The following is a 25,229-nucleotide window of genomic DNA, read 5'->3' as shown; positions in this document are numbered from 1 at the left end:
GGGCGCACGTTGTGTCTGATGGAGACAGCTTTGCGAAGGAGCTGGAACATCTACAGTCAGTGTTCAAAGATAATGGACATTCTCTACATCAGATTAGTACAGCGTTAAGGAAGAGGAAACGTGACCATGCACAAGAGCAACGAGAGGAGGAGCGGTTTAACGCCAGGGCGTTCCTGAGGTGCGTTGTTGGCAATATTTCGTCGAAATTAGGCAGAATATTAAGAAAACATTGTGTCAAAGTAATCTTCCACCAACCTACAAAGACGTGTGATCCTCTCGGTTCGGGAAAAGATTATCTGGGACTGCGGATGGCTGGAATCTACAGAATACATTGACAGAGTGGGAAAGTATGTGTCGGTCACACAATGTGCACAATGCGTGAAAGCCGAGTTGAAGATCGCCACACTCGCCCTTCGCAGCCCTGTAAGTCACCCATAATGGATCATTGTATCTCCATAGGACGTTCCATGGATTACTCTGCCGCGGAAACCTTGGCGTTGACGAGATCCTTCTGGGATTCGATTATAAAGGAATCGGTGGAAATACGTTTAGCGCAAGATCTTCTTAATCGTGACGACTGCTTTCAACTGCATAAGGCGTGAGATCATGCGATATTTTAATTTCTTCAAACAGAAAAAACATTTTATGACGAATGACACATCTAGTGACATTTAATTCTATTAATTTTGGCATTTGAATTTTAACTTCGACAGGGAGCGCTCATGTAGGATCACACAACGCACGTGCCTGCGCACCTTAGAGAGAACATCACTCGAAGAGAGCGCGGAACCCGACAGAGGCCGCTCATGTAGCGGCTGCGTTTGCGCATGCGTCTTCGCACCCAGTTTTGGTATAAGCGCAGCGACATGAACTGGCAACCTCTATTCACCTCTTCTCTGACCAGTTAAATTCCCGCGGCTCCGCCATCTTCCTCTCTCTCGACCTTGAGGGCGCCTACGATCGTGTTTGGCATTCCGGTCTCCTCTTCAAGCTCCAAACCTTTGTCCTTCCTATTAACTACGTCCGTCTGATCGCCTCCTTCCTTTCTCACCGTTCTTCCTATGTCACCATCCATAACACGTATTCCTACACCTTCGACCCCTCCGCTGGTGTGTCCCAAGGTTCCGTCCTCTCCCCCCTTCTCTACCTTCCTTACACGGCGGACATGCCGCCGCCCTCTCCCCCTTACACCTTCTCCAGTACGCCGATGACACTGCCTTCCTTGCCCTCGCACCCACCCTGCAACGCTCCCAGCACCTTCTCCAATCCCATGTTGACCGGTTCACCACTTGGTGTAACCAGTGGCTGCTCAAGGTCAATCCTTCCAAGACCCAGGCGATCATCGTAGACCATACGTCCGCTATTTCACAAAGGCTATACTGTATCAGATAGTTTGTACAGTTTTTCATACATATTAAAATTGATGTGTCGGCAGAAGTGCCAACACCGTGTTGTTTGAGGAAGCCGAAATGCACGCTATAAGCTCACGCAGGATGGCGTGAGGTTTGAAACAGGATACTTAATGAATGCTACAAAGAAAAGTACGTAGCTGCTGGAATACTTAACTTTAATCAACAATTGGTGAACACTGGTCTTGTTACTGTACATGCTTCATTAGATACATAGCAAAGGATAAATGGCGCCTTGCTAGGTCGTAGCAATTGACTTAGCTGAAGGCTATGCTAACTATCGTCTCGGCAAATGAGAGCGTAATTCTCAGTGAACCTTTCCTAGCAACGTCGGCTGTACAACTGGGGCGAGTGCTAGTAAGTCTCTCTAGACCTGCCGTGTGGCGGCGCTCGGTCTGCAATTACTGACAGTGGCGACACGCGGGTCCGACGTATACTAATGGACCGCGGCCGATTTAAAAGCTTCCACCTAGCAAGTGTGGTGTCTGGCGGTGACACCACAAAAATAATTCCTACGTTTCATCGATTTTGATTGAGAAAGAGAAATTATTTCTATTACTGGTATATATATATATATATATATATATATATATATATATATATATATATATATATATATATATATATATACCAGTAATAGAAATATATACCAGTATTTCTATTTCTCAATCAAAATCGATGAAACGTATTAATTATTTTAATATGTATGTAAAACTACAAACTAGCTGATACAGAATAGCCTTTGCAAAATAGTGGACGTATGGTTGGAAATGTGTTCCAAAGGTGGTTCTCCCACTTTAGGGCGAAGATAAAAGATGTTTTATAGCGACCCCAGTATCAGCATTGGGTAGGTGAACTGCCAGTATGGGGTAGGCCAGACGACTGTGGGGAACATTCTCCACGAGAAATGCCGCTAACCGGATCACTTACAACTCATGCACACCTTACTACTCAAGGGCTTCCCTCAGTGGCGACCGTTTTTTCGCTGGTTCGTCGACGGGCCATCGCTGTGCTGGTATTTCTGTCAACTGCACTATTCGCAAACGAGTCTACGCTTACGAGAGGCAGTATCGTCAGCTTCCACAGCACCCACTTGTCAGCTACAGAGAATGCCTAGCGCCTAGCGGCAACGGACCACAGGTACCGATTCAGCCTCAATGGGAGAGGGTTGGGGAGTGGGAGGGGGGGGGGGTTAATGGCAACCGCCTCAAGGGACCAGTCACGTTCCCACAACGCGGGAGTGAGATGCCGCAGTGGATAGCAAACTGGACTCGCATTTGAGAGGCCAATGGTTCACATCCGCTTCTGGCCTACCAGGTTTAGGTTTTCCACCATTTCCCTAAGTCGCTCCAGACTGATGCCGTGTTGGTTCAAAGGTCACAGACAATTTCCATCCCCATTCTTTCGTAATCCGACCAGCTTGTACTGCGCCTTTAATGACGTCGCCGTCGACGGTACATTAAACTCGAATCTTCCTTTTTTTTCCCACAATGCATCACGGGCGAGGCACATCTGCGCTTGCTGTAGGTGACCCAGCCTCCCTTGCTGGAAGACGTGCTTTTGGTGGTGTGAATGGTAATGTCGGTACTGCAAGATGGTGCCCCAGCTCATTCCCCTCCGGAGTGTCAAGATAAAACACTAATACAGGCATAACACTTGTACTTGCCTGGTGTGTGTGTGTGTGTGGGGGGGGGGGGGGGGGTGCACGTGTGTGCTTTCAATCATAGAAACGTACACACTCAAAGATCTTCTACCTTGACCTTCAAATGAGCGTATCTCCGTTGGAAAGCATTTCTTTCCATATGTCCATGCGACCTTTCTTGTTCCTTATCTTATCTGGGATTGTTCCATGCAGTTTGTGCCCATTTAGCAAAATCGCCCTGAGCATGTTTACAGGGTGAACCAGAACCCACCGACAAACATTTAGCAGTTGTTTGGGGATACTTTGTAAGTATTTTTGTGTAAGGGACCCACGGTGTCTGGTGGGTCTTTACAGAGTATTTGCGTTTCGTTTGGTTCCTTGCCCCAATTAGTTTTGTATCTGTACTGCACCGGAAATAAAGAACAACAGTGCCAGTGTGGACGGAATGCCCTGTGTGTCTGGTTTCCACTCTCTCAAGATAGCTGCTGTTTACAACAGTAATGCTCTCCTTAGCTCGAAGCCTTCAAGTTTGCTTCTACGACTGCTTGGCTTTGCCTAGGATTTTGTTGTCTGAGAGTGTTAGCTGTTTGTTAACACTCAGACGCTGCGGTCCTAATGGACAGGTTTACTGGTGAAGAGCTGGCCAATATGCACCTCGTGTATCGGTTCACTGAGTGCAATCGAAGAGCAGCACAGTGACACTAGTACGAGTCGTTCTCACACTGTCAGCAGCCACATTACAGCACTTTTGCGGACACGGATTGTCGTATTACTCTGAAACAAGGGCGATTGAGGTAACAGACCGAATAAATCATAATTACATTATTACTACGTAACGACCTGCCGCAGACTGTGGGTTCCCTGTACCAAAATACTCAGAAGGTAACTTTGAAGAACCTCTGCAACTTTGTCGGTTGAGTTCCGGTTCACCTTGTACAAGGTGTTTGAGAAAAGTAATGAGACTGACAACACTGCGAGCGATTTGGCAACGCTGTGTCGTTCTATTTGTGTAGACCGGTGTGTCCGTCCCTTCCAGATGCTCAGTCCGTGTTTCGGCTCTGTACAGCCGTCACGTGATTTTTGTGAGTGCCATCAGTGAAGTTGTTGTTTTGTGTGTGTGTATGTGTGTGTGTGTTAAGAAAATGGAACATCGAATTTAGAGCAATGTTATGTCATCAGATTTTGCGTTAAACATGGGGAATCCGCGACTGTGAACTTTGAAAGGTTGAAACAGGCCTATGTGGAACATTACTTACCAAGAGCACAAAGTTTTTGCTGGCACAAATCATTTTTGAAGACAGAAAGCATGTTGAAGATCAACCTCTCTCAGCAGACCTTCGACTTCAAAAACCGACTAAAACGTCTAACGTGTCCATGCTCTAGTGAGATCAGACCGACGTTTAACAAGAAAGATGATGGATGACATGTTAAGCTTGGAACATTTTCACTGTACATGAACTTTCGATGGAAGTTCTGCACATGCGAAAAGTTTGTGCCAAAATGGTGCAGAAAATCCTCACAACTCAGCAGAAGGACAAGCGTAGGAACGTATGTGTTGTTCTTCTTGAGAGGATTGCCAATGGCCAAGAACGGTTTTTCCGCCATCAGGAATTCAGCTACCGAACCTCCCTAGTTATCAGTGTCTTGCTAGGCGCCATTTTGATGGTTCGCTACAGCTCTGCCATCTGTCGGAATTGTTCGAAACATCTGACACATGAAGAAGAATTATCAAATCCGAAGTATCAAGTAACACTTTTTCCTATAGATATTAACGCCGGTAGAAAAATTCTGAGGCGTTATTTAAGAGTAACGCACGTATTAATTCAGGCACCATCTGTAATTTTTATATCCTACAGTCAGTTTTGGAGATTATGTTCAATTTTTAATCGAAGGACAGGCATTATATGAAATTAAAACGATTTAAGTGTGGCAGATAGATGCAAACGAGTCATACTGCGTAAATATCACCATACCCTGATCATCCAAGAACAGAATCCCATTTCATTAGTCACACTTTCGTCACTTTTTGGAAATTAATTCGTTGACTGCAAATTCCTTGTCATCACGTGTATTAGGTATATACTTGTAGGAAAATTGTTAACTGCAATAGTTGTGCACATTGTATATGCAATAGTTTGAGGTCCGATATTCTGACAAACGCAGTTAAGTGGTATCGCAGTAGTACAGAATGTAACAAGACATCAACGATTCAGGTGATAGAGCGTGGAACTCGCAATAAAGGCAGTCGGCCCTCTGTGCTATTAATGCCTATGTCTCTTTACTGCGGGTAGGAAACAGACACCATTAGTAATTGTGCTTATTATGTACGTAAATCATTATTATGACAATGCCACGCGGAAAACAGTTATCACGAGATGTAAACGCAAAAGTCGGTGCCTAGAAGGAAATGGAACACACTAATCGTCAAATTGACAGAATTTCAACCGTTTAACTACAGTGGTTTATAGTTTCGTTAGTTTGGGCGCACGATATGGACAGAACGAAAAACATGGGCAAAGTAGAACATTTTCTGGCGCATCCAAACGGTTACGTTTGCAGAAAGCAAGCGCCACAGACCGTTATTGGCTTGGTTCAAATGGCTCTGAGCACTGTGGGACTTAACAGCTATGGTCATCAGTCCCCTAGAACTTAGAACTACTTAAACCTAACTAACCTAAGGACATCAGACACATCCATGCCCGAGGTAGGAATCGAACCTGCGACCGTAGCGGTCGCGCCGTTCCAGACTGAAGCGCCTACAACCGCTCGGCCACTCCGGCCGGCTTAATGCAAGAACTACAAATACTAATAAAATGAATGATGAAGAGAATTTTTGTGGTAATTAGGAATAACGGAGGTTGGACAAAATACTAAAAATGCAATAACACGACAGGACAGCGAGAGCTTTTATACCAGTTTCCGTTCAAGAAATCCAATCGCCTTATTTTGTTGCTCGTGTTACGAAAGAAACTAGATAATTTTGTCATGCCTGTTTACGTTATACATGTATCTACTACTTTCGCAATAAAATGGATACACTAAGCTGCAAACATTGTACTATCACTTTTGTAGGAACTCTGCCTTCATACTGTTTTACACTACTATATATTTATTACCCACTAGTGACATATGAAAATTTGTACCAGACCGGGACTCGAATCTGGATTTCCTCACTTATCGTGAGCGGTCGCCTTAACCACTCTGTCTATCCGTGCACGCCGCCTAGACCGTCCCATACTTCCATATGTCGCACTGTCTACACCCTCTATATCCTTTTATACATCATTGTGTAAGAATGTAGACTGTGCGGTATATGGAATTATGGGACGGTCCAGGGAGCGTGCACAGGTAGCCAGTGTGATTCCAGAATGAGATTTTCACTCTGCAGCGGAGTGTGCGCTGATATGAAACTTCCTGGCAAATTAAAGCTGTGTGCCGGACCAAGTCTCGAACTCGGGACCTTTGCCTTTCGTAGGCAAGTGCTCTATCATCTGAGCTACCCAAGCACGACTCACGACCCGTCCTCACAGCTTTACTTCTGCCAGCACCTCGTCTCCTACCTTCCAAACTTCACAGTTCTTCTGCATGCCTTGCGGAACTAGTTCTGTATCCGCAATATCCTTTCTTCCAGGAGTGCTAGTTCTGCAAGGCATGCAGAAGAGCTTCTGTGAAGTTTGGAAGGTAGGAGACGAGGTACTGGCAGAAGTAAAGCTGTGAGGACGGGTCCTGAGTCGCGCTTGGGTAACTCAGATGGTTGAGCAGTTGCCCGCGAAAGGCAAAGGTTCCGAGTTCGATACTCGGTCCGGCACACAGTTTTAATTTGCCAGGAAGTTTGATATCAGCGCACACTCCGCTGCAGAGTGAAAATCTCATTCTGGAACCACTCTGGCTATCTGTGCACGCTCCCTGGACCGTCCCATTATTCCATATATCGCACAGTCTACATTCTTACACAATGACGTATAAAAGGATATAGAGGGTGCAGGCAGTGCGACATATGGAAGTATGGGACGGTCTAGGGAGCGTGCACGCAAAGCCAGAGTGGTTAAGGCGACCGCTCACGATAAGTGGGGAAATTCCGGTTCGAGCCCTGGTCCGACAAAAATTTTCACATATCATTGCTGGATTATACGTAGATCTATACCTAAAACAGCTGGTGTCAAGGAGTTCGCTGTCAGCGCATTAATTTCGAAAGATTTCGTACAGCTGTGGATCGTCAACAGTGTCTGTTCTTTCAGATACACTCCTGGAAATGGAAAAAAGAACACATTGACACCGGTGTGTCAGACCCACCATACTTGCTCCGGACACTGCGAGAGGGCTGTACAAGCAATGATCACACGCACGGCACAGCGGACACACCACGAACCGCGGTGTTGGCCGTCGAATGGCGCTAGCTGCGCAGCATTTGTGCACCGCCGCCGTCAGTGTCAGCCAGTTTGCCGTGGCATACGGAGCTCCATCGCAGTCTTTAACACTGGTAGCATGCCGCGACAGCGTGGACGTGAACCGTATGTGCAGTTGACGGACTTTGAGCGAGGGCGGATAGTGGGCATGCGGGAGGCCGGGTAGACGTACCGCCGAATTGCTCAACACGGGGGCGTGAGGTCTCCACAGTACATCGATGTTGTCGCCAGTGGTCGGCGGAAGGTGCACGTGCCCGTCGACCTGGGACCGGACCGCAGCGACGCACGGATGCACGCCAAGACCGTAGGATCCTACGCAGTGCCGTACGGGACCGCACCGCCACTTCCCAGCAAATTAGGGACACTGTTGCTCCTGGGGTATCGGCGAGGACCATTCGCAACCGTCTCCATGAAGCTGGGCTACGGTCCCGCACACCGTTAGGCCGTCTTCCGCTCACGCCCCAACATCGTGCAGCCCGCCTCCAGTGGTGTCGCGACAGGCGTGAATGGAGGGACGAATGGAGACGTGTCGTCTTCAGCGATGAGAGTCGCTTCTGCCTTGGTGCCAATGATGGTCGTATGCGTGTTTGGCGCCGTTCAGGTGAGCGCCACAATCAGGACTGCATACGACCGAGGCACACAGGGCCAACACCCGGCATCATGGTGTGGGGAGCGATCTCCTACACTGGCCGTACACCACTGGTGATCGTCGAGGGGACACTGAATAGTGCACGGTACATCCAAATCGTCATCGAACCCATCGTTCTACCATTCCTAGACCGGCAAGGGAACTTGCTGTTCCAACAGGACAATGCACGTCCTCATGTATCCCGTGCCACCCAACGTGCTCTAGAAGGTGTAAGTCAACTACCCTGGCCAGCAAGATCTCCGGATCTGTCCCCCATTGAGCATGTTTGGGACTGGATGAAGCGTCGTCTCACGCGGTCTGCACGTCCAGCACGAACGCTGGTCCAACTGAGGCGCCAGGTGGAAATGGCATGGCAAGCCGTTCCACAGGACTACATCATCTCTACGATCGTCTCCATGGGAGAATAGCAGCCTGCATTGCTGCGAAAGGTGGATATACACTGTACTAGTGCCGACATTGTGCATGCTCTGTTGCCTGTGTCTATGTGCCTGTGGTTCTGTCAGTGTGATCATGTGATGTATCTGACCCCAGGAATGTGTCAATAAAGTTTCCCCTTCCTGGGACAATGAATTCACGGTGTTCTTATTTCAATTTCCAGGAGTGTATGTATGCAAGTAGGCTTTTTTCAGTTACTTTAGTGGAAATACAGCGTGCAAAAAGGGAAGCGGAACAGAAATTGTCAGTATGATTCAGAGTTACCGCTCTTATTTGTACCTGTGATCGGTGTCATTGGAAGAATGGGTCAGTCATCTTCCTTTCTCTAGTGGCACTGTGCTGCTCGCCGGTAGTGCAGGTAAACTTGGCCAAACAATGGAAGAACTTAATAGGCAAGATTGAAAGTAAGCCTGGAAAACAACTGTAATAGAACTCTGACACCTGGAATGCTGTCTATAAGGACGTTATGTTGCTAGGACTGGCGTTTTAAACAAAAAATGGTTCAAATGGCTCTGAGCACTATGGGACTTAACATCTATGGTCATCAGTCCCCTAGAACTTATAACTACTTAAACCTAACTAACCTAAGGACAGCACACAACACCCAGCCATCACGAGGCAGAGAAAATCCCTGACCCCGCCGGGAATCGAACCCGGGAACCCGGGCGTGGGAAGCGAGAACGCTACCGCACGACCACGAGATGCGGGCTGGCGTTTTCCGCAGGCGTTCAGTTAGTGCGTCGTTAAGAGCGTTGTCAGTTTGTAGGGAGCAGACAACACTCGTCGAGGTGAGTGCTAGTGCTGGATATTCTGCTACGGAGAGACGCAAGACAATGACTGACAGATGAAGTACAAGGGGCAGTCAAATGAAAATGAGATAGATACAAACAAAGTAAGCACACTGTTCATTATTTCAAAAGTGATCGCCATAACTGTTAGTACATTTACGTCAATGTGAGACAAGATGGTCAGTGCCTCCATGGAAAAATGTTCGCGGCTGCCTACTGGACTACGGTTGTACCCAATCGTGTACCTCTTCATGGGAAGCAAATCACGGGCACGAACGTCTTTCTTCAGAACTCCTAAAATATGGAAATCGCATGAAGGAGACATCAGGACTGTTGGAGGATGTGTAAGGGCTTCCCAGCGAAACTTCTGCAGCGTAGTCGAAACAACTTTGGTAGCAAGTGGGCGTTGCTACCTTCATACGGACAAATGCATTGTCCGAGAACAGCCCCATACATATCCACTTCCTTGAAATACTCCTGAAATTAATCGGGCGAGGTGCCACAATGGTTAGCATACTGGACTTGCTTTCGGGGGGACGACGGTTCAAATCCGCGTGCGGCCATCCAGATTTAGATTTTTCGCTATTCCTTAAATCCCTTCAGGCAAATGCAGGGATGGTTCCTTTGAAAGAGCACGGATGACTTTCTTTCCCATCCTTGACACCGTCTAAGCTTCTGCCGTATCTCTAATTACCTGGATGGCGACGAGGCGTAACCCCTAAACTTCCTTCTTTCCTTCCTTTCTTAAATTATCTTTACATCCGTCGAGTTTGCACCTTTAAGAGCGACGAGGTTGGCTCTGTCTGCAAGAAAGTTCTGAACCCAGTAACAAATCTGGTTCCACACTCGGTAAGCTCGCGTCTTGCGGTGAGCATTGACGGCTATGCTCTTACTTTAATCCCTAGAGCAGGGTAGTACCAAGGGGGTGGTGAGAGAGGCCATCGCCCAGAGTTGAACGTAAAGAAATAGAAGGTTTAAGAAAAAAGTAGGAGACGTGCGTGAGTTCTCCTGCCTCTCTGCCTGAGAGGAGAAGCCTTTTCCACGGCCGCAGCTGCATACGAGGTGCGGCTAGATAAAAACCGGACTGGTGCTGGAAAAAACATTTATTTACAATTATTTACAATTTCATGTTATCTCCTTCAATGTACTCTCCTCCTCGGTCTCTACACCGCGCCATACGAATTTTCCACTGTTCATAGCAATGCTGCAGATCATTTTCGGTAAGTCCATACATTACTTCCGTCGCTTTTTCTTTTACTGCTTCAACAGTCTCAAATCTAGTTCCTTTCAAAGCTGACTTGACTTTAGGGAAAAGAAAAGTCACAGGGGGCCAAATCAGGTGAGTAGGGTGGATGATCTAAGATGGGAATGTTGTGTTTTGCCAAAAACGTCTTCACTGACAACGCACTGTGAGCTGGGGCATTGTCTTGGTGAAGGATCCATGACTTTTTTCTCCACAAATCGTTCCGTTTTCTCCGTACTCGCTCACGTAGGGTAGCCAGGACGCTAATGTAGTAATGCTGATTCACTGTTTGTCCCTCTGGTACCCAATCAATGTGCACAATCCCTTTGATGTCAAAAAAAACAATCATCATTGCCTTGAATTTCGATTTTGACATTCGTGCTTTTTTTTGTCGTGGAGAACCAGGAGTTTTCCAATGCATCGATTGGCGTTTAGTTTCGGGATCGTAAGTAAAAAACCACGATTCATCGCAAGTAATAACATTTTGTAAGAAGGTGGGATCACTTTCAATGTTTTCCAGGATGTCAGAACAAATCATTCTTCGGCGTTCCTTCTGTTCAATTGTGAGACACTTTGGAACCATTTTTGAACACACTTTGTTCATGTTGAAACTTTCATGAAGAATCTGCCTAACACTTTCCTTGTCAACTCCTGTTAACTCAGACACTGCTCTGATTGTTAAACGGCGATCTTGTCGAACAAGTTTACCGATTTTTTCAATGTTTGCATCAGTTTTTGCTGACAATGGTCTGCCAGTGCGAGTGTCATCACTGGTGTCTTCGCGGCCTTCTTTAAATCGTTTAAACCACTCAAACACTTGTGTTCGCGATAAACAATCATCGCCGTACACTTGTTGTAACATTACAAACGTTTCACTTGCAGATTTTCCTAGTTTGAAACAAAATTTGATGTTAACACGCTGTTCTTTCTGTACACTCAACATTTTCCGACGCACAGACAAAACGTCAACTACTTAAAACAGACGCCACGGGCAGTCTGAGTGCAGGAGGCAGATGAAACTCGAGCAGTAGGCGGAGCGAGAGTCACGTGACAGGCCACGCGACTTTCAGCCTTATTGCATTCGTTTTATTGTTTCACCAGTACTAGTCCGGTTTTTTTCTAGCCACACCTCGTATTGCCTGCAGACCTCAAGGCGTCATATTTATGTCCACTGGTGACCGGGCACTTTTGGTGAGATCATTAAAATGCAACACCAAGATGCTCAGCAAATAACGAAATTTTACTTATTGGGCGTGTACAGTATAGGAGAAAGAATACACGGCTAAATTTGTAGTTGACGTCGGGCTATACAGGGTGCCAAATTTAGCGCACAGAGCTGCTATCTCAGGCAACAAAAACGGCTCTAACCCATGTTGTTATAGAGGTGAACTGCGCTTGGATAAGGGACGCGGGTGCGTCGTTACACGCTACTTCGACTTTGTGCCAGAGCTCATCAGTCGTAGTGGCTGACAAGTAGTGGCATGACAGGAGGGCTGTGGTGAGGTACCTTCTGTATCGAGATAAGTCGGGACTGCATGGGCAACAAGCGATCTTGCCTCATTTTGTTGAAAGGCAACGTCGAAGACACGGCTCAACCACCGGCCTCAGCACGTCAAAAATGTAGCTGCTGCTGTCCAGATTACCGGGTATGCAAAGCAGAGTTGATCGTGTTGTGTGCTCAATGTCACGACACGTCATCACGCGAGATTGTGGGCTCGTATGGCGATGAAAACGGCAAAGAAGCAAAGGTCGTTCTCTTCGGAACCTCCGCACTCTGATATATCCATTGTGGTCATGTACGCAGAACCGAGAGGAGTCTGAAAAGACTGGTCTCGCTCCCACTCCCATTGTTGTCGTTCGGCGCAGCATTGTGGGAGCGCCAGTCTGCTGGCGCGTCAAAGAAAACCGCAAAAATGGACACTGTGCTGACAGTCGGTGTAGATAGACACCTGTCCTGCTGCAAATGTGAGATTTACTTCCCCCTTCCCCCTCCCGTCACAACTTCTGTTTTTCCCGAGTTTCGGTTGATACTATCTGATGTGCAACTAAAAAAGAATTCATGAATAGCCCTTCTGTGTGTAATTACTAAGACGAGGGTTGTTCAATAACTAATGCAACAATTTTTATCTGGTTTTATTCAGGATGTCAATACACCATATTATCCCCCACTCTTTTCGCTAGAGCAACACCCTGGTGGAAAACCAGAGCATTGCAGATATTCGTAGATGTTTGCAGAATGTCTACGGAGACCTGGCAGTGAACAAAAGCATGGTGAGACGTTGGGCCAGGCGTCAACAAGGTCGCGCGATCCTGTCCGATCTCCCGCGTGCGTGCTGTCCGGCTGCACACAGCTGCGACTCCTGCAATGTCGGAACGTGCGGACACTCTCACTCGAGGTGATCGACCTGTCACAATCGAACACGTCGCTGCACAACTGGACGTCTCTGTTGGTAGTGCTGACGCACTTGCCCACCAGTTGGAGGTACTCAAAGTTTCCTCACCACTTAACAGAGGACCACAAAGAGCATACCCTCCCACGTCCACCTGTTTGACCCAATGAAGGATGTATTCTGCGGGAAGCAGTACTTAGATGATGGTGAGGCTATTGATGCAGCGAGATGTTAGATCCGACATCGAGCAGTAGATGGTTACCGCGAGGGCACACAGTAAGGCGGCTTGAGGCCGTCGCATTTAACGGAGATTACATTGAAAAACTATGATTCTGTAGTCAAAATAGTGGGGAATAATATGGTGTATTGGAATCCTGAATAAAACTAACCTGCTTACGCCAAAATTTGTTGTATTACTTATTGTACGACCCTCCTATTACGAGAGTTGTTAGCCGTTGGTCCTGTAGACAGCTGCACACTGTTCGTGTAAGTTAAGCCATCGTCTAAACAAACGTACGCTCTGCTATTGGTCACCATCTGCATTGTTCAAGCATATCGTATCGTACTATGACTGGAAATGTAGCGCCAATACTCTGATACACGCTAGAACGTCCAAAGTCTTAAGACTTTTTGCTAATCACTGTGATAAACGTTTGTCTCATGTTGTTATTGTATAAAATTTCAACGACGGTCCGTTTCGCTGTGCTTCATTTCCATTAAACCTACTTACAAAATTAAAATTATTGTTAAAACTGCTTAAAAATTGCGCAAAGGTAGGGGAGAAGGGGCGGTAGTTTGGCAGTTCAACCGAGGGTGCGGCTTTGCTTCGGTGTGGTTCTGCTTGAGACAGGCATTATGTGAAGTCAAAACGATTTAATGATTATAAAGAATCCGCCTCGATTACAAATAAAAAGCGGATGTTGACCTAGGTTTCGGCGCGGGTAACTACACCTACCTCGGAACACTTTAAACTACTAATTGCCTAAAGAGGCACGGTCCAACATTAATACAGTAGGCCCAAAAGGGCAAAAGACTCGCATAAAATATAAAATAAGTGGTACGTGTGTACCATGTCAATAGCTGTACTAGCTCAAACGTCACAAGCGTGCTTCCTCACCCCAGCCCTTTTGGGCCTAATGTATTAATGTTGGACCATGCCTCTTTAGGCAGTTTGTAGTTTTAGTGTGTTCCGAGGAAGGCATGGTTATCCGTGCCGAAACCTAGGTCAACATCCGGTTTCTATTTGCAATCGAGGCGGATTCTTTATAATCATTAAATTATTCACAATTTCTGACGCGCTGCAATGTTAAAAGTTCTCAAAACCATTTAGTGATTTTACTTTGGTATGGAGCCACAGTCATATGAAACTTTTTCAAAGATGTAACCGCCATTTGGTTGTACAAGACGGTTTTTTTTCCACAATCTACATTTCGGTCTTAGGCCATTATCAAGTGTTAAAAGTATCAACTAATCAAACAAAGGAAAATCCAGGATGGAATGTAACAATATTATGAAAAGGAAAGTTGCTACTCACCATGTAGCGGAGATGCTGAGTCGCAGATACGCTCGATAAAAAGATTGTCACAAAAAAGCTTTCGGCCAATGAGGTCTTTGTCCTGAGACTGCAGTCATGTGTGTGTGTGAGTTACTTTTGCGCGCGCGCTTGTGTTTGTGTGTGTGTGTTTGTGTGTGTCGTCTATTTTGGACAAAGGCTTCGATGGCCGAAAGCTCATTTGTGACAGTCTTTTTGTTGTGCCTATCTACGACTCAGCATCTCCGCTGTATGGTGAATAGCAACTTTCTTTTTCAAAGGGTCAACGATCGTTAGACTTGAGTAGAACAAATGTCATCAACAAACTATGTATCTTCGGTTATGTAAACCAATATTGTCAGAGGTAAATACGAGACCATTTGTGTAATAGGCTAATTTACTGGCAATTAGGATGACTTCTTCACCTGATGTGGTTGCACAGTCAAATGGTGGTTATATCTTTCAAAAAGTATTTAGGTCTGATACAGCCACTACTGATGTTCAGCAGATGGTCACATCTATCACACATTGTAAGTCTCAGCAGCCGTCGTCATTTAACGATAGAATCCCAATTCGCCAGACACGCTATTTGTCAGTTACTTTAGTGGAAATAAAGCGTGCAGAAAATAGAGTGGAGCTTAATATAATTCACGATTACTTTCATTACTCATACCTGGAGCTCGAGTCGTTGGCACAATGGGCTCGAGAGCAGAGTCTACGCTGGAGGCTGCCGTCGTCCTGTTGGTGGTCGTAGCAGTTTCCGTTGTCGTCGTTGGCACAGTTTCGTCTTCTCGCTCGGATGTAGCGGCTGAGGAGCCCGAATGGGCGATATGCTCCACGACGTACCTGCTCGTCGTGAGGGTACTCGCGGAACTGTGGTCGCTCACCCTACTCGTCGAGGCCACAGTCGGCGCTGGAGTGGCTGCTTCGGACTCCAGGTGAGTCGCGCGGGTCGAGGCTTCCCGGGCGAAGTTCGGCCCGGCGGTCGTCGTCCCACTGCCTAGCGTCGTCAGGGAGCTGTCGTTCTGAGCGACGAGAAGACCGTCGTCAGTGCCGGAGCTGGGGTTTCCACTGCTCGTTGCTACACTCATAACCGTCGTCTGTTCCTCGGAAGATGACGACACGACGAGCCGTCGCAAGCCAGAGCGGTCGCTCTCAGTGGCACTGGCGCTAGTTGTAACCACTTCATCAGCTGTCCTGGCAGTCGTAGTCTCGGTACGGTCTGCAGGTGTTGGTGATGCGCCAGTGACAGTATTGGCAGGTGTGGAGGAGTCGTTAGCCGACTCGGAAACTAAGAAGAGCCTGTCAGTGTCGCTAACTCGCGGTCCCAAAGATTCGGTGGTCCCATACGGAGTAGTGGAGTGTGGTTTACTGGTAGTCGTCACAGGTCCGTGGTCTACAACAACGGGGGAAATGCTGCTGGGCAAGTAACTTGTTGGTACGTCACTGGTTGGCGAAGAGACGAAGACGATCGGCGGTGACTGAGGTCTAACAGTGGTTGTGTCTGTGTGAGACACGGGATGAGTGACGTTTTCAGTGGCTGAGCTGAGTGTGGCGTCCTCTGTGAGTGTACTGCCGCGGTGATGCGTCGTCTGTGCCACTGACTCTCCACTCGATGGCGCCAGTTCACGATTGGGAGGGAGAGTAACGTCTTCAGTGCCTGAGCTGTGACTGACGCCACCACTGAGTGTGCTGCGGTGGTCGAGCGTCGTCTGTACCACTGATTCGTCGCTCGTCGGCGCTGGTTGTGGTCCAGTAGTGGTGGTGTTTGTATGAGTGGGAGGGAGAGTGGCGTGTTCGATGACTGAGCTGTGCGTGGTACCTTCGGTGTAGTCACGCGTCGTCTGTGCCACCGATTTTCCGGTCGAAGGCGCCGGTGGTGTAATGGGCCCCTCTGTTGCGGCAGTTACTGGCGATTCGGTGGTGACATTGGTGCCCACCGCGCCGACAGTCCTCGCCTTGCTGTCCTCGGATGACGCTTTCCGTTCCGTCACCACCGCAGCCTCCGTCGTGCTAGCGGCAGGCTGCCTCGTTCCAGCCGTCGGCCTGCGGCTGGACGTCGTCGTTGTGAGTGTCTCTATATCTTCTTCTAGTATACCATTTAACCGGCCTTGCTCGTTCACCTTCTCGGAATCCTGGAACAATTAACGGCATCAGTTAGATGATTAACGATTGCCGAATTTTACTGTCAAATGTAAAGATCTTGTACGATCTTCAATAGTTCTGGACAACCAGATGCCCGAGCAAGTGTAGGACGTAAAATACAGAATGTACTTAAAATGTTAACAGGAATACTGAAGCCCGACGAAAACCGGTATGCTCAGCCAGATGTGAGGTACAATGTAAAATAAGACAAGAAAACAAACAGGGATAAATGTAAACGAAGCTTCAAGTATGAAGTTTTTAGAGACTCGATTGCATGTAGGTACACAGGATTACTAGTTTCGACAGGACTACGTGGCCATCTTCAGATCCACAGCGTACAGGTTACGAAATCTTCCTGTGTGATAAACGGCACATTTGTTTCCGTACCATCACAACGTACTCGTAATAAAATAAGAGTAGAACATCAAAAAATATGGCTGTGTCCTCATGGCAAGACAGAGTCATGGAAGTGTGGCACGTCAAGAAGTGGCGCACGTATCTGTGTTGGATACAGGGAACATATTTCCAACCAAGGCACGTGAAGCACTTCTCGATGTGGCACAATTCTATAACTCTTACTATGAGGACACAGTTCTATTATCCATTATTATCGGTACATTATGGTCGTGCGAAAACAAATGTGCGATTTATCGCACAGCACGATTTCATAATCTGAAGATGGCTGCGTAGTCCTGTCGAAGCTAGTAATCCGGCATATCTACTATCGATCAACTGGATTACTAGTTTCTTTAAATTAAATCGCTCTCCAGCCGACAACGTCAGGTATTTAAACAGAGATATCTTTTTTAGCGTTCCTTACCTTAGTCGGTAAAAACGGAACCCTTACTGGGTCACTTTGCTGGCCGACACTCCGTCCGTCTGTTAAGACTCCTTTTTCTCAGGGACGGGTAGAGGTATGAAGTTGAAATTTACGTCAATACTAATATCTATAGACCTTTGTATTGTAAAAAATTTAAGCTAAGATAAACGCCACCCGCACCCGGCGAGAGTTTCTACTGCTGATCTTCGTATTTGCCAAATCCTGCCTTCGCCAGCAAGGTCGCCGGATCGCTTCCCAAATGAGAACGTTTGGACCATACTGTGAAGAGCCCTCCAACCAGGTCAGGATTCTGACGACTAACACGGCAGATGGACATAATTTTGCACGGTATCCCTCAGGGGGACAGCCAACAACTACACTATTGGCCACTAAAATTGCTACACCACGAAGATGACGTGCTACAGTCGCGAAATTTAGCCGACAGGAAGAAGATGCTATGATATGCAAATGATTAGCTTTTCAGAGCATACACACAAGGTTGGAGCCGGTGGCGACACCTACAACGTGCTGACATGAGTAAAGTTTCCAACCGATTTCTCATACACAAACAGCAATTGACCGGCGTTGCCTGGTGAAACGTTGTTGTGATACCTCGTGTAAGGAGGAGAAATGTGTACCATGACGTTTCCGACTTTGGTAAAGGTCGGATTGTAGCCTATCACGATTGAGATTTATCGTATCGCGACAATACTGCTGGCGTTGGTCGAGATCCAATGACTGTTAGCAGAATGTGGAATCGGCGGGTTCAGGAAGATAATACGGAACGCCGTGCTGAATCCCAACGGCCTCGCATCACTAGCAGTCGAGATGACAGGCATCTTATCCGCATGGCTGTAACGGATCGAGCAGCCACGTCTCGATCCCTGATGGGGACGTTTGCAAGACAACAACCATCTGCACGAACAGTTCGACGACGTTTGCAGCAGCATGGACTACCAGCTCGGAGACCATGGCTGCGGTTACCCTTGACGCTGCATCACAGACAAGAACGCCTGCGATGGTGTACTCAACGACGAACCTGGGTGCACGAATGGAAAAACGTTTTTTTTTTTTTTTTTTTTTCGGACGCATCCAGGTTGTGTTTACAGCATCATGATGCTCACATCCGTGTTTGGCGTCATCGCGGTGAACGCACATTGGAAGCGTGTATTCGTCATCGCCATCACCCGACGTGTTGGTATGGGGTGCCATTGTTTACACGTCTCGGTCACCTCTTCTTCGCACTGACGGCAGTTTTAACAGTGGACGTTACATTTCAGATGTGTTACGACCCGTAGCTCTACCCTTCATTCGATCCCTGCGAAACCCTACATTTCAGCAGGATAATGCATGACCGCATGTTGCAGGTACTGTATGGGCCTTTCTGGATACAGAAAATGTTCGATTGCTGACCTGGCCAACACATTCTCCAGATCTCTCACAAATTGAAAACGTCTGGTCAATGGTAGCCGAGCAACTGGCTCGTCACCATACGCCAGTCACTACTCTTGATGAACTGTGGTATCGTGTTGACGCTGCATGGGCGTCTGTACCTGTACACGCCATCCAAGCTCTGTTTGACTTAATGCCCAGGCTTATCAAGGCCGTTATTACGGCCAGAGGTGGTTGTTCTGGGTACTGATTTCTCAGGATCTATGCACTCAAATTGTGTGAAAATGTGATCACATGTCAGTTCTAGTATAATATATTTGTCCAATGAATACCCGTTTATCATCTGCATTTCTTCTTGGTGTAGCAATTTTAATGGCCAGTAGTGTACATCAAGCAGTGCCAGGATGAGAAACTGCTTGCATAACAGCCAGAGGTGGACTAACGTCTTACTGACTTGCTCAATTTGTGGAGCTCTTTCTCTTAAATAAGTTATGCAAGTTTTTTGAACTTATAATCCTTTTGTTTGTTAGTACATGTACATCACATTCGTTGAAAAATGTTCAAATGTGTGTGAATTCCTAAGGGACCAAACTGCTGAGGTCATCGGTCCCTAGACTTACACACTACTTAAACTACGTCAATCTAACATATGCTAAGAACAACACACACACACATCCATGCCCGAGGGAGGACTCGAGCCTCCGGCATGAGGGGCCGCGCAATCCGTGACATCGTGCCTCAAACCGCGCGGCCACATTCGTTGATTTCCGTCCCATTTGGATAATTCCTTCGTGGTCCTTTTTTTTCTTTTTTGTCTCTTAGAGAGTATATATGTTATATGGATCTCAATTCATTATCTGCATTGATTTATACAAACAGTGAGTAAATCTTTATGTACAGGAAGTATTCGGAAGTTACAGGACTTGTACTGCAGGGCTGCAGATATAAATCCTGCACTTGAAAGATCGAATCTGCTACAGCGCAGCGGCATCGCTCACAGGGATGAGTCACGCTTCTAGAAGGGAGAGGTTTGTGCCCGGAGACCTTTTGGCCCTAAGGAGCGAGTCAGTCGAGCCTGAGCAAGCCTGCAGGGCAGGTCCCAGGAGTTCGTGCCCCGATGCAGGTAAAAGTGAAGTATTTCGCAGAAAGATTAGGCTGAAAGTCGCATCAGATTAAAAACGCAAGACGGACGAATATTATGTGCCTGACTAATGTGAGATTTTGAAGCTCAGATTTGAATTTCGTGTCTAAAATATTGTTACGTAATGAAAAGACCATTGCACCGGCAGTGGCAGACTCACGCAGGCTCGTGATCGATGACTGGCTGCATTCGTAAAGTGAGTGCAATTAGAACCGGTAGCGACGTTCCACATAAACTTCATGTGGAATGAAATTAACTGTGTCGTACAAAAGTGTTCATATATTACAACCTCTTCATTAAAATAAAAGTATTTTGGATGGGGTAGAGTCATAGAACAGCATGGAAAAATAGATAGGGCAAGCGTCTCAGGCTCAAGTTCAGAAGTTTAATTACTAGTGTACTACCTTCGGAGTAAGTTCCCCCTCTATATCCCGGCTACGTAATCTTCTTTTTTTTGCCTGTACATACCGGTAATATGTCTGTCTACATTCGTCCCCTGAATCGGTGTCGTTGCACAGCAACACACTGTGTGATCTTCCAAGTGTTTTCCTTGTGACTCTTGCGACGGGTACCGATTTTGTACATAATAATTGCTAAACAAATACGCAATAGTAACTGCAGCGAATGCACATGATATTAAGCTTCCTTCATTCTTCAGAAAGCAACATGACAAAACAACCAGCACAATAAACAAGTAGTAGTTTTATGTATTAACGACCTTTGTTATTCACCAACAGAAATATACAATACATGCAGTACAGTTGCTAGACATAGGAAACCTTACAGGTAATCACACAGTAAAGGCTATAAACTGTATCCTGAATGCCTATAGTTTTAATAATTTGCTTGTAAACTATGTTCCATATACGTTTCGATTCCTCTGATGAAGTACGGGAGTCTCCCACACATAGCTTACAGCTTTGTCAGAACCAAAACCGGAAGGCACAATAAAATAAAATAAAATCTCATGCCAACACAGTGGAACCCCGGAGCAGGCGGTATCCAATATGCATTTTATAAAACTATCCGACTAATCATCAGGTCAAGAAATGGAAATGGGCAGGCCGGAGCGTAACTCCTCCCCCCACTCCTCCTCCCCTCCGAAGAAAAAAGCATTATACACTGTCGTCACAGAAGTCATAGGATAGTGATATGCACGTACACAGGTGGCGGTAATATCAAGTACAGATAGTATAAAAAGACAGAGCACTGGTGGACGCAGGTTGTCAACAAGGCAGTGCGCAAGTTGGTGGCGGCTCTATAACGAAGTGGGCCGTGTTTACGTGGAATGGACTGGCTCCTCTGGTCCCATTGAACCGTTCACTGACTGCGAATAGTTATGTTCACCGACGTGGAGACTATCTGCAGCAACTGGATGACAATGCGCCATGTCACTGGGCCACAATTGTTCGCAATTGGTTTGACGAACATTCTGCACAATTCGAACGAATGATTTGGCCGCCCAGATCGCTCAACATAAATCTCATTGAACATTTATGAGACGTAATCGAGACAGTTCGTGTACAAAATCCTGCAACCGAAACACTTTCGTTGTTATGGATGGCTGTAGAGGCAGAGAGCGAAAGGCTATTTACAATTTGTACAGAAAGCAGATGGCAGTTATAAGAGTCGAGGGGTATGAAAGGGAAGCAGTGGTTGGGAAGGGACTGAGACAGGGTTGTAGCTTATCCTCGATGTTATTCAATCTGTATATTGAGCAAGCAGTAAAGGAAACAAATGAAAAGTTCGGAGTAGGTATTAAAATCCATGGAGAAGAAATAAAAACTTTGAGGTTCGCCTATGACATTGTAATTCTGTCAGAGACAGCAAAGGACTTGGAAGAGCAGTTGAACGGAATGGACAGTGTCTTGAAAGGAGGATATAAGATGAACATCAACAAAAGCAAAACGAGGATAATGGAATGTAGTCGAATTAAGTCGGGTGATGCTGAGGGAATTAGATTAGGTAATGAGACACTTAAAGTAGTAAAGGAGTTTTGCTATTTGGGGAGCAAAATAACTGATTATGGTCGAAGTAGAGAGGATATAAACTGTAGACTGGCAATGGCAAGGAAAGCATTTCTGACGAAGAGAAATTTGTTGACATCGAGTATAGATTAAAATGTCAGGAAGTCGTTTCTGAAAGTACTTGTATGGAGTGTAGCCATGTATTGAAGTGAAACGTGGACGATAAATAGCTTGGACAAGAAGAGAATAGAAGCTTTCGAAATGTGGTGCTACACACGAATGCTGAAGATTAGGTGGGTAGAGCACATAAGTAATGAGGAGGTACTGAATAGAATTGGAAAGAGAAATTTGTGGCACAACTTGACTAGAAGAAGGGATCGGTTGGTAGGACATGTTCTGAGGAATCGAGGGATCACCAATAGAGTATTGGAGGGCAGCGTGGAGGGTAAAAATCGTAGAGGGAGACCAAGAGATGAATACACTAAGCAGATACAGAAGGATGTAGGCTGCAGTAGGTACTGGGAGATGAAGAAGCTGGCACAGGATAGAGCAGCATGGAGAGCTGCATCAAACCAGTCTCAGGACTGAAGACCACAACAACAACATTGAGGCAGCGTGGCTAAATATTTCTGTAGGGTCTTCCAACGACTTGTTGAGTCCACGCCACGTCGATTTGCAGCACCATGCTGAGCAAAAGGAGGTCCGACACGGTATGAGATGCCACATGACCTCTGTCACCTCAGTGTTGAGATACTTTGTTCACAGCCTTCTTCCCGTGGTAGTATCTAGTGCCAGTGAACATCGATTTAGTGAAAGTTGCAGGTAACAAAGAAGTGTGTCACATCATTTCAAATCCCCACATATAAGAATAGATTTTTTACTCCTACCAAATGATTTCCGCAGTAGATGCATTCTCGGTTTAGTGCTCTGTCATACAGGGGTTGTCATTACCGATGGTACTGCTTGCCACCTCCTTTGAACCATTAGCCTATGCGGTCATCGCCTGTTGCCGTAATACTTACATAAAACCAAGACATCGTAAAAAAATCTCGCGCCTGTAACCGCCCCACGCGTCTTACCACAGAGTTGTGCAGCTGATCAAGGCCGCTGACCCGCTGGTGGGGGGATGGGGAGGGGGGTTGGGGGGGGGAGGAGATTGTTTGGACTGAGACAGCTCCAGAGAGGCAGGTTGCGGTAGGCGGTAGGCGGCCTGTTGGCTGAGCATCAATGAGACTGACCAACATACACTCCTGGAAATGGAAAAAAGAACACATTGACACCGGTGTGTCAGACCCACCATACTTGCTCCGGACACTGCGAGAGGGCTGTACAAGCAATGATCACACGCACGGCACAGCGGACACACCAGGAACCGCGGTGTTGGCCGTCGAATGGCGCTAGCTGCGCAGCATTTGTGCACCGCCGCCGTCAGTGTCAGCCAGTTTGCCGTGGCATACGGAGCTCCATCGCAGTCTTTAACACTGGTAGCATGCCGCGACAGCGTGGACGTGAACCGTATGTGCAGTTGACGGACTTTGAGCGAGGGCGTATAGCGGGCATGCGGGAGGCCGGGTGGACGTACCGCCGAATTGCTCAACACGTGGGGCGTGAGGTCTCCACAGTACATCGATGTTGTCGCCAGTGGTCGGCGGAAGGTGCACGTGCCCGTCGACCTGGGACCGGACCGCAGCGACGCACGGATGCACGCCAAGACCGTAGGATCCCACGCAGTGCCGTAGGGGACCGCACCGCCACTTCCCAGCAAATTAGGGACACTGTTGCTCCTGGGGTATCGGCGAGGACCATTCGCAACCGTCTCCATGAAGCTGGGCTACGGTCCCGCACACCGTTAGGCCGTCTTCCGCTCACGCCCCAACATCGTGCTGCCCGCCTCCAGTGGTGTCGCGACAGGCGTGAATGGAGGGACGAATGGAGACGTGTCGCCTTCAGCGATGAGAGTCGCTTCTGCCTTGGTGCCAATGATGGTCGTATGCGTGTTTGGCGCCGTGCAGGTGAGCGCCACAATCAGGACTGCATGCGACCGAGGCACACAGGGCCAACACCCGGCATCATGGTGTGGGGAGCGATCTCCTACACTGGCCGTACACCACTGGTGATCGTCGAGGGGACACTGAATAGTGCACGGTACATCCAAACCGTCATCGAACCCATCGTTCTACCATTCCTAGACCGGCAAGGGAACTTGCTGTTCCAACAGGACAATGCACGTCCGCATGTATCCCGTGCCACCCAACGTGCTCTAGAAGGTGTAAGTCAACTACCCTGGCCAGCAAGATCTCCGGATCTGTCCCCCATTGAGCATGTTTGGGACTGGATGAAGCGTCGTCTCACGCGGTCTGCACGTCCAGCACGAACGCTGGTCCAACTGAGGCGCCAGGTGGAAATGGCATGGCAAGCAGTTCCACAGGACTACATCCAGCATCTCTACGATCGTCTCCATGGGAGAATAGCAGCCTGCATTGCTGCGAAAGGTGGATATACACTGTACTAGTGCCGACATTGTGCATGCTCTGTTGCCTGTGTCTATGTGCCTGTGGTTCTGTCAGTGTGATCATGTGATGTATCTGACCCCAGGAATGTGTCAATAAAGTTTCCCCTTCCTGGGACAATGAATTCACGGTGTTCTTATTTCAATTTCCAGGAGTGTATTTGTAGGAGGGTGCTTTTATTTGTTTACCTACAATATTCAAAATAATGTTGCATATTGACAAAACTTGAGCGTTCTGACCCAGAACCACGTTATGATATCAACATAGTGGCTTGTTTGTAATGTAATTCTAGTGGAAACAATCCATGTTTCTACCACAGGGGGTAGTATGTGCAGTCTGCGGTAACCGTGTCACCTGTAAACACTGTGCTGTATGACATTACCGGAGTTATATTGCTTCAGGATGGCTCAGACAACAATCGCTTACAGTCAGGGGCTCCGATTAGTCACTCCAAAGGGGCAGTGAATGAAGCAGGTGAACATCACCGTTAGTCGAAGTGACGTCTTTCGAATCGGAAACAAGTTTCTGGAGACAGGATCAGTTAAGGATCGTCACAGTAGTGGCCATGGAAGAAAAACAACAGGTGTGCAGGACCGGCATCTGCGTATACGAGTAGACACCCTCAACACAATGTGACACTTCTACAGCGGCAGTTCCAGGCAGATGCAGAAATGCATGTGTCGACAGAAATGTTACGAAATAGGCTCCATGAGCAGGGATTGCGTGCCAGAAGGCCTCTCAGGGCCCCTCCTCTAAATCGG

General features: G+C 47.2%; 1 protein-coding gene across 1 annotated transcript in view; it reads right to left on the bottom strand.

Moving 5' to 3' along the window:
* LOC126263117 (endothelin-converting enzyme 1-like) overlaps positions 1-25,229 on the bottom strand; it is a 295,370-nt gene that overhangs the window by 212,689 nt on the left and 57,452 nt on the right. Inside the window, exon 2 of the mRNA XM_049960128.1 lies at positions 15,167-16,628. Coding sequence (XP_049816085.1) covers positions 15,167-16,628 — 1,462 coding nt within the window. The remainder of the gene's footprint in view (positions 1-15,166; positions 16,629-25,229) is intronic.

The sequence above is a fragment of the Schistocerca nitens genome, chromosome 6 (assembly GCF_023898315.1).
Source record: "Schistocerca nitens isolate TAMUIC-IGC-003100 chromosome 6, iqSchNite1.1, whole genome shotgun sequence".
NCBI classification, from domain to species: Eukaryota; Metazoa; Arthropoda; class Insecta; order Orthoptera; family Acrididae; genus Schistocerca; species Schistocerca nitens.
Note: the sequence above shows the minus strand (reverse complement) of the source record. Positions and strands in the feature narration are given on the sequence as shown.